This window comes from Aplidium turbinatum, chromosome 15, assembly GCF_918807975.1.
Source record: "Aplidium turbinatum chromosome 15, kaAplTurb1.1, whole genome shotgun sequence".
NCBI lineage: Eukaryota > Metazoa > Chordata > Ascidiacea > Aplousobranchia > Polyclinidae > Aplidium > Aplidium turbinatum.
Genome location: NC_137486.1, coordinates 19,885,490 through 19,905,456, shown reverse-complemented (window position 1 = coordinate 19,905,456; position 19,967 = coordinate 19,885,490). Strand labels below are relative to the sequence as shown.

At 38.8% G+C, this 19,967-nt stretch overlaps 1 protein-coding gene across 1 annotated transcript; it reads left to right on the top strand.

Moving 5' to 3' along the window:
* The first annotated feature begins 293 nt into the window (after positions 1–293).
* Positions 294–19,511, top strand: LOC145784804 (uncharacterized). The gene is made up of 9 exons (XM_082596648.1): positions 294–316; positions 765–839; positions 1,351–1,460; positions 10,471–10,558; positions 11,388–11,540; positions 13,401–13,463; positions 14,526–14,687; positions 15,660–15,919; positions 17,798–19,511. The coding sequence occupies exons 2-9, from the start codon at positions 818–820 to the stop codon at positions 17,891–17,893; spliced, it is 954 nt and encodes a 317-aa protein (XP_082452774.1). The 5' UTR covers positions 294–316; positions 765–817; the 3' UTR covers positions 17,894–19,511.
* The last annotated feature ends 456 nt before the right edge of the window (positions 19,512–19,967 follow it).

Genomic DNA, 19,967 nt, shown 5'->3' with positions numbered 1-19,967 from the left:
TTCATTCCGACAAAACACTAAGAAACGGGACCTAGTTAGAGTTGGGGCCCGTTTTTTTTGGGTCACCCTGTATATACAATATACATGTATAATTAATTAAACAATGAAAACTATTAACACTACAAAAAGTTCTCAATGCCAAGCAAAGCAGAGTGAATTAAATCAAATATAGTTATTAACTTATTACTATCTAAACCCTTGGCAGCCTGTTTCACCTAAAGGAGGATCATCAGTAGGTTCTTATTCAAATAGAATATGGATTATGGATATATAATTAATTATTCAATTCTGTCACTCCATGAAGAATTCAGAAAAGGTTTGCAATTTCAGGCGGAGTGGTCACGCTGGCATAACAGCATTAGTGAATGAGTGAAATGGATTTTTATGAATGTTATGCTGTGTTGGAAATACAATAATGTGCAATTGCTTTATTCTAAAATTAAAGTAACCTATTACTTTATTGGCCATAATTCCTAGTATCCAGGCCCATATATCTGTACAAGTGGCATATAAATCCACAAAACAGTTGGAAAAACAGAAGCAATACAAAGTAGTTTTTCTCCTGTTTTCTAAACGTTTATTAAAATGTATAATTGTATATCAATCATTTTTAAAGAAAATGAATCTTGGATAATGGATATATTATATTACTCTAAGCTTTTATCTTAAAGTCTCTGAAGCAGAGAGCTTAGTGGTTGTTATGAAATGATTAAGTGTCTTTTCTAACATAGTTTATGAATTGATTTTAATGATTTGTATTTCAGCATTAATGTTACTTGATTATGTGATAGATGTCATGGGTTAAAGCATAGAGGCAATGCTACTGTTTTATGTCACTGGTAAGTAGCAAACACAAGAATATTATCAGTTGTTCTATGAGATCTGCTACATGTTTACTTGTAACCAAATCATACTACATATTGACTGCCTCTTGCAATACCCTTGTTCAATATAACAAAACCATTTGAAAAGCACCAGATTACTTAACAGTGTTTCTGCCAAATATGATACAATACAAAGCTCACATATAAATTTGTAACATCCAATTAAGTTTCGATTGAATTTGTAAAAATAAGTTGCTGGTTTCATGCATGGGTGGAGACATGTTGCAGTCAAACTCAAGACTGTGAAGTATTTTTGTTTTTGACCTTCCATGATTTAAACTTCACTTCTGTTGATTAATTTTAATTACATATACTGTCAAGTTTTGCTTTTCAGTTTGCCACAAAATTATTTATTACAAAAATAGTGATATCAAGTTTTGTGAAATAATTCCACCAGGTATGATTGCTTCAGTTGTGATCATGTGAGAAAAATCAACTTCAGCCTCACAATTATGTTGTTTTGCAGTTTGTCTCTCCATATATTCTGTGCATGGTCTAAAATGCAGTTCATGTGCTAATGAATGCAACGAGGGGTACATGAATTGCTCCACATGTTCCTGTGCTCCAACCTGCGATGTAAGTGTATCTGGCAATGGGGTCTGCTACTATTCGGCGAGTCCGATTCGGCGAGTCCGATTCGACTAGTCCGATTCGGCGAGTTCCCTATTCGGCAAGAGCCCTTTTCGGCGAGTGCCCTATTCGGCGAGTTTTTGAAATTTTTGAAAGGAAATTATCGGGTACCGTAGCTTAATTATAATTGCCGTTTTTACATCGTTTTAACGTCGCTAAACGTTGAAATCGTAGAGAAAGGAATAAAAAGAAAATTTTTGAACTATTAAATTAAAATTCGTCATGTCAGTTCAGTTGTTTTTATTTCTGACCATCATATGAAAAACAATACACGTCAACATAGCAAAGGTAGAAGCGACAAAACGCGAACGTTTAAACGTGCTTGAATTCGTCATGTCAGTTCAGTTGTTTTTCTTTCTGATCATGATATCAAAAACAATACACGTCAACATAGCAAAGGTGTAGAAAAAGGTAGAAGCGACAAAACGCGAACGTTAAAACGTGCTTGTGACCGAAGTAAGTTATTGAGTTGAAAGAAATTTGGCACGGTCGCAACACTTTCAGAAAAATTTAAGATATGAAAGGAAAATAAAACAAAGAAAATGTTCCAAAAAAAAAAAAAAATAGATCATGTTTATGTCTATAAGTTAGTACTTTTGAATAGTTAAAATGATTAGTTTGGACCAACAAATGTGTGGCCTACAGCTTGGATTGAAAGGAAATTATCGGGTACCGTAGCCTAGTTATCCCGACCAGCAAAAATTTGTTCCAAGAACACAGTTCATTTTTACATTGTAGTAACAGAATGAAATAGCTAAACAAATGTGTGGCCTATCGTGTTAACGTCGCTAAACGTTGAAATTGTGTAGAAAAGGGAGCTTTTGCTGACTAGGATACTTTGAAACTGAGAAACATTCACAGAAGCCCTACGATTTGTTCCAAGAACCCATTTAGCATAACATTTCATTTGTACATTGATTCAACGTCTGAATACATTATCTTAAAAATGCAACGTATCGTAGGGCTTCTGTGAATGTTTCTCAGTTTCAACGTATCCTAGTCAGCAAAAGCACCCTTTTCTACACGATTTCAACGTTTAGCGACGTTAAAACGATAGGCCACACATTTGGTTAGCCTTTTCATTCTGTTACTACAATGTAAAAATGAACTGTTAGGCTAACTGGGTTCTTGGAACAAATTTTTGCTGGTCGGGATAACTAGGCTACGGTAGCCTACCCGATAATTTCCTTTCAATCTAAGCTGTAGGAGTGTAGGTCACACATTTGTTGATCCAAACTAATCATTTTAACCATAGGCGCCTAAGCCGTGGGGGCCAGGCCCCCACGCATATTTCCGCGTGGGAGCAACTTTTTATGCGGCATTGATACATAAAACAATAGATGAACTAGCGATCGGCAGCAGAAAAACATTTTTAAATGCAAACCGCAACAGCTTCGCAGTAAATAATCACTAGAACGAGTAGCGATGCTACAATCCCACCCCAGACAAAAAAATCTGTCATTTTTACATTGATTTAACGTCTGCAGACGTTAAATCAATGTAAAAATGACAGGTTTTGCTGCCTGTGACATAGCAAAAATCTACCATTTTGCGTCGATTCAATGTCATCAGATGTTGAATGCACCCAAAAACAACATAATTTGCTACGTTGACGCAGCGTGCGTTTAACTTAATGCGCTTGCAAACAGCCTCGCTGTCGCTTTCGAAAGTCGAAACCTCTGCAGAGAATTGTCGCGGCAGTGAATCGGTTGCTGTGAAAATGAACTTGAAGTCTCGGCCCGAGGTTACCACTAACCAACGTAACAAGGGCTGGTACAAACCTTACTGCCCACAGTCGCACAAGCGGCGTAGTCAACACAACAACGGACTCGCGCAAACTGCATGGCGCACACACGACCGTTGCCATAGAAACCCGATCAAAGGCGGGGAATATGCGCATCTTTTGTTTCATCTGCAACACGAAAACGGGCGTATTACAGCGAATTGAAACTTGAAAGCTGGTCAGCCATAAGTTGCGATATTGTAGTGAAAAGGGAGCAATGTCAAGTCGAAAACTTAATCAAACGTCTCTCTGTAACTATTTTTCAAGGGCTGTTTACGGATGTCAGCAACTTTTAAATTTATTAAAGGTGACGTGCTGTTGAATTGATGTAAACATGAATGATTTTGCTTTCAACAGGTATATTTTCAAGCATATGATCAAGTTAGTATTTTCATTCCATTTACAGTATAATATACATACCTTTTAGTAAACCTTTTCGTCTCTTGTTTCATGCTAATAAATCTAGTTCGTTGCTAAACTTTATGTTGTGCTTAGCTTAAAGAGTTGCAGTCCATCAACCGCTAGCCAACGCAGACGCATAGCATGTGTTTTGGTCGAGCTTTGTTTATAATCATTAACGGTAGGTCGAACGTAGCGATAACTCCGAGTGTGGCAATAAAAGCAATCCTAGTGTGACGACATAATTACGTCATCCATCTGCGTGACATTTCGCTGAAATTACCTTGCTGCTGATGAAACACGCTTTCGCCCCCACGGCCAAAAAAATAGTTAGGCGCCTATGATTTTAACTATTCAAAAGTACTAACTTATAGACATAAACATTATTTTTTTTGTAACATTTTCTTCGTTTTATTTTTTCCTTCATATCTTAAATTTTTCTGAAGGTGATGCAACCTTGCCAAATTTCTTTCAACTCAGTAACTTACTTCGGTCACAAGCACGTTTTAACGTTCGCGTTTTGTCGCTTCTACCTTTTTCTACACCTTTGCTATGTTGACGTGAATTGTTTTTGATATCATGATCAGAAATAAAAACAACTGAACTGACATGACGAATTCAAGCACGTTTTAACGCTTGCGTTTTGTCGCTTCTACCTTTGCTATGTTGACGTGTATTGTTTTTGATATGATGGTCAAAAATAAAAACAACTGAACTGACATGACGAATTTTAATTTAATAGTTCTAACATTTTCTTTTTATTCCTTTCTGCACGATTTCAACGTTTAGCGACGTTAAAACGATGTAAAAACGGCAATTGTAATTAGGCTACGGTACCCGATAATTTCCTTTTAAAAATTTCAAAAACTCGCCGAATAGGGCACTCGCCGAAAAAGGCTCTCGCCGAATAGGGAACTCGTCGAATCGGACTAGTCGAATCGGACTCGCCGAATCGGACTCGCCGAAACGGGCCATTCCGCTGGCAATGATACTGTTTTTTTTTTGTTAAAAACGTTTTTAAATGGTGATAGAAGAGATTTTTTATCCTAGGTACTGCACAAGTGCACACTGCACAATGCCACTCTTAGGGCCAAGGTTGTCAAATGCATATTCTACAAGTGGATGTAAATGGATTGATTTATTCTGGTATACACAATAAAACCCTAGATCATGCAACAAAAAAGCAACAAGTAGCTTGTGAGGTTACAACAGTATAGTTGAGAACTTAATATTTTTCATGATGCAGTTAAGGGTAGATACAATGTTGGCGAATGTCATAGATGGGTGTGCAAAGTCGTGCACTTGAACTGGATAATACCTCAGGGAACTGGTCCTTCTTTAATTTCTTTCAAACGTCTTTATGTTCCCCACCTAGCGTCTTAATAACATACCTACTTTGATCGCTTATTAAAGAGAAAAGAAGTCCTATAAAGAAACATATCTTCCTTTGGGAAATACTTTTATTGTGGTGAGGCTTTATTAAATTTCAAACTTGCTGAGTACGAGAGCTGTTGGATAAAAGTACTACTCTGGCTGGTTTGAATGGAAGCTTTTTAAGCTTTATTTTCTTTACCAATTTTTTATTTGGCTCCACAGTTTTTGAGCAATGTTCTAATTTGAACAAAATGTGACACTCAGCTTATGTGCATATTGCCCAGCGTATCAGTTTTGTCATCTTTTTCTATTACATTCAACTGCTTTTGGCTTACATCATTCAATGACCCCCCCCCTGCATTTATTTTTCACTGAAATCAATTATCTTAATTGGTTTGGTGCTAATGCTTACATGGCAGTCTAGTAGATGTTGTTTTGCATTTCACTGACTGACATTTTGAAAACCCTGGGTATTTCCACTGTAGCCTACTGGGGTTGTATTTTGCACAGAAATCTTTTTATAGCATTAGCATTGAAACAAAACCTTGAAAAATTCGAGTCCCCTCTTTGAAGTTCAAAGTATTCCTGAGATATTTTCAAAGCAAACACCCTGTGTAAATCAAGTATGCAGAACTAGCTAGCGCATGCCTAGAATGTATCGAGTTTCCAGTTATCGCCTGCAGCACTTCTTGAGATACCGATTTGTTGTGTTGTTATGTCATTAGATTACCTGAAGCTTGGTGCCAAGAAAATATAAATTTGATGCTTTGTGCATTAATTTGCTGCAATACGATACTAAAATAATCTCAAAACTGGGTTTTCTAACTAAATATTTTTCAATTATGTTTTGTTCACTTTTCGTGTAGAAAATAGACAAATCGCTGATTGCAATGGTCAATAATAATATTATTTATTGTCTCCGTGTCATATTACTTAAAATTATGCAATTTTGTTTGATAAGTTTTTAACTTAAAAAGCAGTATGAAAAAAATAAAGAGTGACATTATAAAACGATGTAAAATGGCATCAGTAAGTTTGGTAGCCTCAGCATGAATGAGATGGTATGTGAGTAATGAATAACTTTGGTTTGAAGTCACATTCTAGTTTTCCATTGCGTTACTGATGGCTTTTTTTATTCGGTTGGATGTATTTGACCTTTACCCGCGAAAGATCACTTCAATCAGAAAAGTTTTACTTTCACATCACTTCAATGTTGTTGAACGTTGAACTGACACGCTATGGCAGCATTTGCCCGCGGGAACCCAGCATATGAACGGAATACCTTGCCACAAATAGCTTCCCTATTTCAACTTGTCGACTGACACGCGCGTGTGTATGACAGGTAGTTGGTTGGACGGAGTGAACAATTTCAGAAGTAACCCCTCAAAAAAAGGCGTCAACTTTGGCTGTGTATTTCTGTTAAGTGTTTCGGGTAAACTTGTTAAATTGATGACAATACACTGATTGCAGCGAACGTTTGGTTTATTTTCCACCTTATGAAATGCCATTTTAATTTTTTTACGCACGGTAACACTTTGCAAAAAGCCCTTTTCCTAAAAGTCAATGAGAAGCATCGCGAGGTCGCAGTGCAACTACTCAGACATCAAACCAGTCGTATTTTACAATGATTCAACGTCTGCTGAGGTTGAGTCAACGTAAAAACGACTGATTTGCTGTCTGGAATAGCAAACATAAGTAGATACACAGTTGATGTTGTCCCAGGCCTAATTAATGTTCTCAGTGTAAACAGGATGAATCATGTACAAGAAATCGAAGTAGTTTATAATCTTCGACTTGCCCTGCACAGCCGTCGTGTTTGCTGTCCTGAGGCATTGCAAGCCAGCTCACAAAATTGATACTTGTTGCATGGATTTGACGTTTGCAGACGTCGAATCAATATAAAAAGGATCGATTTGTTACCTGGGATTAGAGCGCGTCTTTGGTACGATTTTTCTGTTGACTTAACATTAAAGATAGTTGAACTAACGCAATTACTTCAAGTTGTTGACCTTGTAATGTGGTTTCGTTATGGCGAAAAACTTTTCTTAACCTTTGGGTTTTCTAATAAAATGCGTTTCTTGTCCGAAAATATTTTTTCACAAACTTAGTTTCAGAGAAAATAGCTTTTCAATTTTGAAAGCAACCTTGCCAACAAATTAGTCTTTTATGCAACGATCCAACCTATGTAAACGTTGAATAAATGTAAAAGTAGATTAGTTTACTGGCTTGAATTGGTAATGGGTCATCACATGTTTTTTCTTAGACAAGGTTTTGATTTTTTAAACGTTAAAAAGACATAAAACAACGTTGGATCGATGTATTATTGAAGATGAATTATTATCACTAACCCAAGTTGTTTGCCAGACACACATTAAAATAACTTCATGCATTAATTTGGTAAAACTATCTCATTACTTGATCTTATCGGCAAGGTTGCTGCACTTGATCTTGCCTGATAAGATCGTTCAAACCTCGATTACCAACTGACAGCTAGATCAGTCAGGGAAAACGTTTTAAAAGTTATTTCTCACAACCATGGTAATTTTTTATCTCATATTATCATCTATATTTTATACAGTATATATTGCAGAGATAAATGCAGCAGTTGCAAATAAAGTGCTCAATGCAGCAATCAGAACCAAAAGCATTTACAGCAAAAACTGACACAGAAAAGTTCTGCGCTACCTAAGGTTTCATGGTAGAAGACAATTATCAAGTGCAAAAGCTTATTAAAATAGAATATTGTTTTTTTTCTATTTGAATAAGTTTTCTTCTAATGATTGTTATCTGATATTGAACCTTATCTAGCGTAGAACTTTTTCTTGACAGTTTTAAAAGAATATATGTAAAGGAGGGTCTGCTACTATTCGGTGAGTCCGATTCGGTGAGTTCCTAACCTCTAACCCCTAACTCCTAACCCCTAACCCTAAAACGGCAATGATAATTAGGCCACGGTACCCGATAATTAAAAAAAAAAATTGAAAAAATCCCCCGTTAAGAGATCGGACTCACCGAATCGGACTCACCGAATCGGACTCACCGAATCGGACTCACCGAATCGGACTCACCGAATCGGGCCATTCCGATGTAAAGGGATGTGAAAAGCTTTTAAACGTTTTCAACACATCGCTGTGTCCTCATCAGGCATAGCCTAACAATGATCACATTTGCAGGATAAAGCGTCGATCAGAATCCCAATTCATTGTTATTTATAATTTTTATTACAGCTTAAAACGAAGTTTTGAAACCCTTTTTGCTCGATCATTTCCAAACACGCGGCCAACGGGGCCTGATTCTTGTCACCTGATGATGTATTTGTAATTTAATCGCATATGAATTATTTTTCGCTTCCTTTGAAACCTAAACTCATTAATAAACTGCTATTGGTGTGAAGTCACCGGTGTATGTAATGAGCTCTTTGTAGGCGCATTCCGTTTACATTCATCCGATCGTGTATGGGAGATCTTCTCTTAGAATCTACGTGTCGAAGTTTCAAAACAGCCTGTTTCTCTGGTCGCCAGTCCCTTGTAAACAAATGAAGATTATTGTTCAGACTGTCGTCCTAGCAAGCATCATCAGTCGCGTATGCGTTTATTGACCGCCACTTGACATTCATGCAAAGGTTAAACTCGTTAGCTGTCTACTTTAACGGGTATATTCTTCGTGTGGGCAACGTACAGAGTTTACTGGTCATATGTGTAATCAACATCTAATGTCCGCAAAAATGCGATACTCTATCCCGTTAACAAATCGGTCAATTTCGATGTTGATTCAACGTCTGTTAACTTTGAATCAATGTAAAAAGGACTTATTTGCTGGGTGGGACAGGAGTACAGGACAACAATCAGCTGAGAAATAACTCCATGTAATAAACCCATCTTTGTTTCACGAATCCACTGGAATGCATGAGTCATGTGCTTTGTGTTGATGGCAATACTGTACAATAATACATTTGTGATTATTACAATTCGAATAGTATTTCTGGCTGTATTTCTTCTATAGTAGTTATTATTTGTTAAACCCTCTATATTACAGCATAGTGTAACATAGCCAGGTTTTTTTTTAAGGTTTGGTTTGGGTGACCGCTAAGTAGTTTTAAGAGACCGCAAGTGTTTCATTTAAATACCAAAAAATAGCCATATTTGCTTAAACGAATTATTTATTAGGCTACTGGCAGTGCACAATCACAGAACAAATTTTTCAGGTTCTATCTCATGCATGGACTTCTAAATAGTAGCACCTGGACTGGACACGCAGTGACCAACATGAGGCCAAACAGTTGGTACAACGGTTGACCAACAGTGGGCCAACAGCCAAGTAACTAACCCTGTTGGCCAACTGTTGTACCAACTGTTTGGCCACATGTTGGCCACTGCGTGTCCAGTCCAGGTGCTACTATTTAGAAGTCCATGTCTCATGCAACAAAACAATCAAACAAAGTGTGCTTGTTGGCCTCTGCTTTTTATGTTTCCACACGTAAAAACTGATCATTATGCGCCATAAATCAGAAATAAACATTGACGAGTATCGAAGGTGCACTTCTTTTATGAATAACTCTTTGATTCAGCTGTTAGCTGTACCTCCACTTATTCTTTTTTCCGGACGTGAACTATTGATCGTAGGCTATATTCGTATTATCGACAAGACATAGCGAGAAACAACCATTACTTTTCTACTGTAGTTGCAAGCCCAAACTTTGGGAAACCGCTGGAGAAATTTGGGGGACCGTTTCGGTCCTCCAAAACGCCTTAAAAAAAACACTGAACATAGCTATTGTCAAGAAGAACACGAAAGACTCATACTTGTGTTTAACAGTCATCACGCTTGAATGTTGGAAAATATTGATCAGCTACCACCACATCTACTTGGTGGAAAGGTGTTACCCTCTATCCCTCCTCTGCTTAAGATGCCACCTGGTAGTGCGGACACTGGTGGCCGCAGAAAAGAGAAATTGTCTTGGACTCCAAGTTGTAAAAATGAACCAAGGCTACAGAGCTAGAAAGAACTGTTGCAAGATCAAAGTTTTAAAAAAATTGATAGGGAGCCCACAGCCCTAAAAAAAAATTTGATTTTGTTTTTGATGACTCGGGTTCTAGACAGTGATGATCGATGGACAACTGTGTCACCCTTCTATGCCTCGCTACTTGTATTTGTGGTGCTCAAACTGCTCATCTTTGTTCCGGCGGCAGGCAGAATCCCCCATTACTTAATACTTATGTGTCTGTGTTTGTTGCAAGCCAACCATGCCCAGCAACTGGGGAACTACTGCCAGTGGCTGGTCTTATATTTTGAATAGTTTTCTTTTCCGATTTTGTCAATATCTTCATAGACTTTCCGTCTACGTACTTTGAAGACCCACAACGGTCCCCATTTTTTCATCCACTCTTATTTCTTTTCCAGGATATCGAATGTGCGTCACCAAGCGAATGCGTCTTCGAAGCCTACCCTTGCATGTCTGGACCGTGTCCGAAGTTACCATCTTGTGTTGGTAAATTCACCACATCGTTCTATTCTTTGTTGAATTTTAACCAACGAGCAGCTGTTTCTGTGACTTCTGAAAAAAAAGTCTTGTAAAATTACCTTGCTTATGATGTAAAATTGTAATAGACATTGATCAAAAGTTGATCTAACATACGATCATCATCACGATTCTCACTAATTTAATTTGCTGATTTATTGATTGAATCAATGTAAAAATGACGGATTTTGCCGTCTGAGATGATACGTCGCAACAGTTGTCATTATATTAATCCTTGCCATTGGCCGCCTACATGCCTCTGATTGATTATAACAAACATGTCAGCATTATGACGACTGATTACAAACATTGCCAACCAACCGCCCTTCAGTGTTGTTGCCTTGGTGACAAGGAGGTTTGGCGCAGGATTGTGAGGTGTACCCGCCAATTTTAGTTGGGTGACTGCAATTAAATGTCACAGCAGAGTAGTATTTGATGCAGCTAAATATCAGGGTATGGTGTTGTTGTTTAGCAACTATGCTGCACTTTATTAACTATCGCTTTAAAAGAAAAAAAAAATTTAAGCACATAACGTCAAAATAACATAAACATCTTCACTACATTGGCTGAAAGGTGACTCCGGTGATTTCATCTCTGAACAAAAGTATTTACTTGTTCGCTTATAGAGAAAGTTCCTATTCCAGATTTAGACTGTTGTTTGCTTGACTTGTATTGGCCGACACATTCCTTAGAGGTAAGATAAAATAAAAGCAACAAACACTCTGTGGGTTTGTTCACCGTCCGCCAAGCGAGCGCTTTTGAACTATAGACGTTCACACATGAACGCTTTTTCTTGCAGACTTGACCACATTGTGCCAAGAGTCACTGCTTCGTCACCATGACAACCCTATCGTCTGTGACGTCAACACACTCACTTGCCCCCGCGAGTACATATGCACCAGCGTTCCTGGTCATTCCATGTCCGTGTGCTGCAAAGAAACAACTCAAGCAGGTGACGTTCTGCCTAATTTGTCACCAAACTGGTTATAAGAGTGTGTTGTCGACAACGAATAGAAATCATGAAACGGAATAACACTTTCTTAACTTTCTGCACTAACTCTTTATTGTTGGATGCTGATAATTCATCGAAATGTCATCGAATAAATTTAAATGAGGCCGTACAGCTTTGTGTGTTATGACGAGTTTTAAAATGTATCCGCGGCATCCTTAAATTTACAAAACTGATGCAGGAAGTTGCAGCGTTAAGTTTGCGACCTTGGCATTCCACAGTAGGGTTGCATAGGAGACAGGAACTGTAATGATTGAAGCTCTGAGGTCCCACGAGTGATAAAGCTTAGATATGTTGCGTGAAATGTTGTCTTATCGCTTTGCTCCGTCCATTTCAGTTAACCGAGCCAGCAAACCTGCCGTTTTTACATCGTTTCAACGACATTGGACGTTGAAACAGCGTGAAAACGACAAGTCCGTGATAGTTTAAAAAGCACTCACAACTGAGGCAGATTCGGTTCCTTGACAAGTGAAGTGAAGTCGCGGGGCAGTTTCTTGCCACTAAGTCAACGTCATAAAACTTCGTAATGTCAACTTTTGCTGCTTGGAGCCTAATCGTTTGCATTGCCACAGAAACTCTCTGAACACTTCAGGTCTTTCCATGATAACAAAGTGATACGTTTCGAGATCTTCAACTACTTAATTAAAGAGAGTCACACATTTCACATCAATTCAACGTTAAAACGACGTAACACACAACTTAGTGGTTGTGTGCCAACGACCAAAGCCTTTGTGAAGGTGGCGATGTTTTCCTAAGGCGGCCATTATCTACGTCATGCATTTAGACATGGTTCCATCCATATCTCGTCACTTGAATAAGTTGTTAGGAAGATCTGCAATTTTACAACGTGGTCTTGTTTACCACGCCTTGTTGTTTCCAACGACGACTATATAACTTTTATTGGGGAGCAATTTTTCGTATAGCGCATGAAATGTTCAGTTTTTCGAATGTAGTTGCCATCCATTACGGTTGTTTTTCTTTATTTTGACGAAATAATGAACATTGTTTGTTGAAGTGATCATGTAAGTAGCGATTGTACGGACCAGGCTTTCTGCATGTCCTGTCATGTGTCGCAGAAAACAGAGTCCAAAATGTAGTTACTAAACTCATGTTCAGCAAACGTTTCGAAAACTATACTGTCTTCAACTTCAGTGCTATAAATGTTTATGTTTACATTTATGTCATTCGAAGTTAACCATAGAAGCTGTCCCTGCTTCGAGGGCAGAGGGACGTTTGGAAGAACAACGTTAATGGCATCTGGGTACGCCTGAATGGGTGATGAGGATAATGCTTTGTGTACTTACTCGTGGCACAAGCCTCTAGCTATGCTACTATTTCCTTCACGTTTGCATTTAATTTTAACATTTCACTTCTGGTTTATGCAACAGTGGTTGTACCACATACGTGGAATGAGGTCGCCGGGGCTGCAAATTTTGTATGACTAAGTAATACCCAGGCAGCCGGTATAAAGAACCTGGCTGATTTTATTTGCTTGAGACTATTTGTTTGGTTGTATCCTAAATGAAGGATCTTTGTATAATTTTCCATCTCCAATACGATCAAGTCACCAGGACAGAGGTTGAGATGCACCAGTGTCCACTTTATCACTTATACTTGGGCGATTCATGAAATAGCATAAAGTTTGATTGAAGTCATCAATTTGCATCTCTTAAAAATAAATTTGTTATTTTTAAACTTTACGTTGTATATTGTCCTGTACTTGTACCGCGACAATCTAGTTTTCATCTATTTCGTCAAAATAATGTTGATATTCTTTTACAAGAATTATTGTGTCTCCCACAGACATCCTGCCAGCCACCCCACAGAGCAAACCCTTCTTTCCACCGTTTGACTTACCACCACCAGGTGAGATATATTTTACTGGAAGCTAACCTTATTTTTCAAAAAGAAAATGAAGGATCGAAACTGGCGATTTATGGCAAAGCGTAATGTGATACTATTTGGGACTAGGAACCACCTTTACTGACATGGGGGTCTTCTTCAAGGATGGTTCGGTATTGATTCCACCCGCTAGTGTAGTTCAGAGCTAGGTCCCAGCTAGCAGCATTGATCTTTTTCACATTGCTTTAAATTCTGTAGACGTTAAATCAATGCAAAAAAGACCGATCTTACTAGCTGAGATTGGAATATGAACTTTGGAAGGTCGTTTGATAATGGTTCTCATAACAACGAGGCATATCAGCAGTCAGCGGTGTACTTGCGAATCTTTCACACATTAGACCTGAACTCCTCACTGCAGATTAGAAACAACCTCAGCTGGAAAAAGTTGCCTTGACGACATTGAAACGAAAAACCAATAGAATGCGTTACTAATTTGAAAGTGGTTCATTGTACTCACAATCATGTTGTCTGTGACAGGCTGTGCGCAATTAATCAGCATAATGTATGAATCAACTTGAAGGGAATCCTAACCGCATTGATTGATTAAGATATTAACTTCTATCGATTGCAAGTTAGAAAATGTTGTTAAGATGCAAAAGTAAATTTTAGAAGCATATTCAGTGGCCTTGTTACTTGCTTAATATAGCAAAATGTTTTACGCTTTGAACACAGCAAGTTTTTACCACTGTGAAATCAGTGTCACAGGATTGCTTCAATTTAGTGCTGCCAATGTACCAGTGTTTGTTTCATCTCTAAAGCGGTCCAGCGTTAAAAACAATCTGGACCTCAAACCCACAGCGTAGCATCAGAGGGGGAGGGGGAAGACAGCGAGGGGGACACTTAAATAAGTCGAACTGAGTGTAAATAAAAGTTTAAAATACATTTCTAGTGCAGTATACGTCCTGTGGTGTAGAATTAAGTCTTGGGCCGACTTCTCCCGACTGATGAGGCCAGTATAACTTGACCCAATGTAACAAATGGGGTAGTGATCCAACGACATGTGATATGTTTAAACTTTATTTGCAGGGGGAAAGGATGATGAAGACTGCGGAAACTGCGACATGGAGCCATGTGACTACTTGACATGCGACGCTTATCCGAACGCGCAGTGCGTCACGGATGATTGCTCCTGCGAGTCATGGTTCATTGATCAAAATGCCAAAATGGTCATATGCCACGATGACCCAGGTTCGACTTTTAGGAAAAGTGTCGTGTGTGCCGTGTTTGTTTTCAGACTGAGAAAGCCTTTTTGGAGCTTAATCGTGGCAGTTTTGCAGGCTTGTAAAGGCGTTGAATCACTGACGCAACCCCGGTCACCGAGATCGGCTGAGTAAAGGTTTTACTTTATGAAAAATTGTTGACTGCAAACAACTCTACCCACTAGGTGCTGCTGATTGGAGAGCTCTCCTTAAAGTGCGTTGCAAGTTTACCGATCCATCTTTAGTGAACTTATTTCATACATAGATGGGATTTCCCCTCAGGGCTGAATGATTTTCGGTTGAAAACCCCTGAAGTGGACCGATGCTGGTGTCACATTGCGCACGTGCTTGGTGTTCCATATTTCCTCATACGATGATAGCGTTCAGCATTGTGAAAGTTTTGTTTTTCATACGTGGCTGTGACAGCGTGAGCTAACGAAATACTGAACTGTTCTTTCAATGATTGTGCGATGACACTTTCAACATTTCTGTGCAGGGATATCTAGAACAGTTGTTCTAGATATCCCTGTTTCTGTGTCTAACATTAAACAGTTACGTCATTCATCAATATTCTAAACTTTTTGCAGCCTTAGAACTTCTCAGCCAGTAAAGCAGTGCTTTTTACATGGGTTCAATGTTTACAGACGTTGAATCAATGTAGCCTAAAAAGGACTGATTTTCTGGCTAGATCAAAGAGAACTTTTCACACTTAGAATCAAGTAAACTCTTCAAATTTTCGATTATTTTTATAGGTATGCAAATTATAGTTTTTGACAATATGAACACCAAAAATGTTGTTATGAACATCATCAATGATGTACTCAAAAGGTGTAGCTGTGAAACAGTATTTTCGAAAATAAAATTGCTGCTGTTTTATCGTTATTTTGTCGTAAAAACGGTTTTAGGCAAGTGGAAGAGCCAGAGAGATAAAATTGTTGTGAATTCCTTGTTTTGTTTGCAGGTGACATCCCTCCTATGATATCCGATATTTTAAATGGCCACTCCCCTACAACCACCACAAAGCCCCCACCTAACACCAGTACTGCATCACTCAACACACCCAAAGCGACCATTCAACCCACTGGCGATGAACCCAAGACCCCGAAGAACTTAAAAACTCACGATGGCAGCAACGCAACGGGCGGTGACGTCATCACGCAAGTTCTGGTGGCATCGTGCGTGGTTTTCGCGTTCGTCCTTGTGCTGCTAGTCACTTACAAGGTTGGTTGGTTTTAAATCTTTATCCTCGGACTGAGAAAGCCTATTCCTGGCAGTTTCGCATATTTGTAAAGACTTTAAACCACTGATGCTGGCCCGAACACCGAGTTTGACAGAGTGAAGTTTCCTCGTGTTGTCTGTGAATTATTCCATCCATTATCATCATCATCATCATAATCCATCGTCGGTTTGTTCCCCACTAGTGGGGGTGGCCGATTGTTTCCGCGCAGCAATTGTCTTAATCCCTTTTCTCCATTTCACCCTGTCCCTTGCATCTTCCTCCTTCAGTCTGACTTTTTTAAACTCATCCTTCACTTGTTGTTTCCACGTTCTTCTTAGACGACCGCGTTTCCTCTTCCCATCCACCTTTAGATCTAGTGCCTTTCTAAGAAAACTTCCTTCCTCCCTCCTTATCACATGTCCATACCATCTTACTCCATTTGCCCTTGCCAGTTGGTCTATGGTCTCTCTCATCTCTAGCATATCCAACAATTCTTCAGTCCTTTTTTCCCTTCTCGTTTTCACCCCACACATTGCTCTCACCATTGACCTTTCCGTTCTTCTCAGGATTGCCAGTTCACTCTCTCTCAATACCCATGTCTCGCTACCATATAGCATTGCAGGCCGCACACAGCTCCGATATACTTTTCCTTTCATCCTTAGTGAAAATTTTCTGCCATACAACATTTCCCCACATTCCCTGAACTTTGCCCAGCCCCATCTTGCCCTTGTTGTCACCGCTGCTTCACATCCACCACTTCCATTTATCCGATCACCCAGATAACAGAAGTCTGTCACTGTTTCGATGCCATGGCAGAACTCATCATCATGGCCTTCCACTTCATTCCTTCCTTTACTGCATTTCCCACAAACAAAACACTTCGCCAATCTTGTTGCGGCTCTCTTGACATTTGCACATCTTGCATGTACCCACTTTCCACATTCCTTGCATTGCATTGAATTTCTCATCACTCTCTTGCCACATATTTCTCATCACTCTCTTGCCACATTAGGTGCCGCTAAATGGAGAGCAATCCTTCAAATGCGTTACTCAAGCGCACACCCCGAGAAGCGAACCAGGGTTGTTTGATTTTCTTCTTGCACAAAGTCGAGTACTTACCCAACTGAGCTATTGAGGCGGATGTGTCTTATGGCCGGTTGCTACCGATTTTACAAAGCATTATAGCAGGCTTAGTTTTTATGAAGGGCTGCCCGATACCATTATCTACATTCAACATCACAATAAGCTGCATAGTTCATCATCACTTAATTTAGTTTTGAACCAAATGGTTAACATAATGTTAAACCCGCTAAGGTTACTTTGTTTTGCTTGTCTATGATTCAAAAAAACAAACTCTCTACCGAAGCTTTATAATTCAGTTTTCTCCGTTTGTAAACCCTGTTTCACAGGTTCGAAGGCATTATACTATTGTAGTGCAATTGAGGAAGTGTATTAGTTAGGCCCTGCTTACATAGCCTTGGCAACTTCGCGTGCTTGAAAGTTGAAAAGGCGAACCCCTTTGTCATGTAAACTACTATTGTTCCTTGGGTACACTTTAAAGACCAAAACCTCAGTGAGGCTTATTCAATTTAATGTAGGCTATGTCTCTTTGTCGGAATGCAGAAGAAACGATATCGTTGAAATAAAATAATTAACAAAACCAACAAAAGGTGGAAAACCTTACTGGTTTGAGACACGTAGGTGCACATAAAGATTTAATTCTAAGGCAAATGTATTGATGAATATAATTAGACACCGCCACCAAACCTAATAATATGTCAATACCTAACCGTTCACCTTTCCAATGGGAAATCGAACCATGGTTCAAAGTGGTTGCAGCCCAGAACATGTCATCCCTAAGTTTTTCTTTCCCTTCACAGATTCACATAAATAGAAAAAAGCAAAAGCGCCATCGCGCGGATGAACAACTCAAGCCGCTCCGAGATGCAAACGGGAACAAGACTGAGATGGCGTGACGTCACAACGGGCGGCGTGGGTGTTGCTTTGATTAGTGATTACGCATGTTACCACTCCAGCTGAAAATTCAAGCGCTTTGTTGCCAACGCTTGGAGCCTTTACACTTGTTCTACTGCTGCTGCTTAATCGTTTGTTTGTGTCAAAGTGTAAAGCTTCCTTTAATGCCGAATTGCATCAAATCTTGGATTTCCTACTGGGAAGTGGTCCTGAGCTTAAAGGTGTTCTTATGGAAATGTTGTTGTTGGCTAAAGGATGAAGATGCTTTTTTGTTTTTATTTTTTTGTACTTTGCTTTTTGTTCATATTTCTGACGTGTATTCTCACTTGGTGCTCATTTATTTGCCTTTTTAATTACCCACTTCTCGGAAGCCAGCTCACAAGTTCAACCTACTCTACCTGCCACCCCAGGATTTACTTAAGGGTGGTTGGCGAAGAAATCGAAGCACCCAGACAGCAAAATTCGCCATTTTTACGTTGATATAAGGTCTGCAGATGTTGAATCAATGTAAAAATGACGAATATTGCTGTCTGGGCAATTTTTGAGGTAAAGTTGAGATTGTATTGAGTTTATAAAATAGTAGTGCACTGTATTTTAATTTGTTAGAAAGACATAACTTAATTTTAATCACAACACTCGCTGACTCTGTGGTGCTCATTATGCCACTTATTGTGGCAAAAAAATCAAAAACAAAGCTTCTATCAAAACTATGGTTTTAAAAAGTCCACTTTTTGTAAAGCAAGAAGAAGCCTTATTTTAAATACGAGCGTGCCTCCCTAGCGGTTGCTCAAACCGTGGCATTGGAGGCAAATGTATGCTTACTGTACTGACTATATCAGTTCTATATCATACAATGGAACCACCGATTGTTGCTTTTTAAAATCCTTTTGCGGAAGTAAGGTGCTTAGTGCTTACGTCAACAGTTCTTGAGTGTATTTTTATGAATTTTATTTCTGTTGTAATTATTTTTAATCGTGTTTTTCATTTTGTAATGCTTCGCAATCGTGAAATACCAACCCGACCCCTTTTCATTGGGGTTAAATTTGATTGGAATGAAACGAATCAAATGTGATTGATGTAATTGCAAACCATCGATTTCTGTACACATGAGGTCTGTTTACACTCTTCTGAAGTGAACATGAAGTTAATTTGCTCAAACTGTACATCTGAGTATCTCAAGAAGGCGTGGTCGAAACGATGTTTTTCCTGCGAAGACCAGCCATCGTCGTCACCCGAATCATATCCAAGTCAATTCTTGTCGGTTTTTATTTAAGTTTAGAAAATTTTCAAAGTTAGAATAGTGCAGATGAGACTTTGACCATAATTCTTTTTCTGCAAAATTTTGGAATGTTCTTTCAGTTCGTTTCAAACGCTCTTCCCAGAGTTGAACAGTGTCGCTAGATGATGTCTAAACTTCTTGCTGATACGCTGTTTTCAATTTATTTTGATTTTTTAATTCTGACAGTCAGTCTTGTTTTAAAGTAATGTTTGCTCTGAAATTTATACACCTGATGCACTGCTGCACTAATCTGATGAGTTAATCACTCTGCGCATCTTTCTTGCATCGACATTGTTGACGATTTCGTTGCAAATAAAAGCGCCCTTCAGGCAGGCGTAGAAGGTCGGTGTATGTTATAAACGAACATTATGAAGAGTTGAGAATACCTCACATACTGAGGTGCAGTCTGGTTGGACTAAGACCAAGTTAAAGTGAGAAATGTCACAGACTGAAACTTTCCCATAACCACATGTGCATTGCTTGAGCAAATTAGTAAAATACGAAAAAAGATTAACCTTCAAAAAGTCTGAATTTAGATTAAACCTTTTTTTAAGGGGCTTAAAGATGGCACATGGGGGACAGTGGCAGATCATAACAAAGGTGTTTACGAAGCAGTCAGTGCAGCTATGTAGAGGCGCAACAGACTCCTGGCATTGTCACCTTTTACGATTTCCACTTGTCTAACCCTTTGTCTTTAAACGATTGATTTTGTTCAGGTTTAATTTTAAATTAACATCATTTATTTTGAATAAGACTCAATAGCTTGTGACAAAAACTCTGGAGTAAATGGTTTTACA

Coding starts and splice junctions, on each gene's coding strand:
- LOC145784804 (XM_082596648.1), top strand. CDS start 818: ATGCTACTGTTTTATGTCACTG. Junction 14,688..15,659: donor CATATGCCACGATGACCCAG/GTTCGACTTTTA, acceptor TTTTGTTTGCAG/GTGACATCCCTCCTATGATA. Junction 15,920..17,797: donor TGCTGCTAGTCACTTACAAG/GTTGGTTGGTTT, acceptor TTCCCTTCACAG/ATTCACATAAATAGAAAAAA.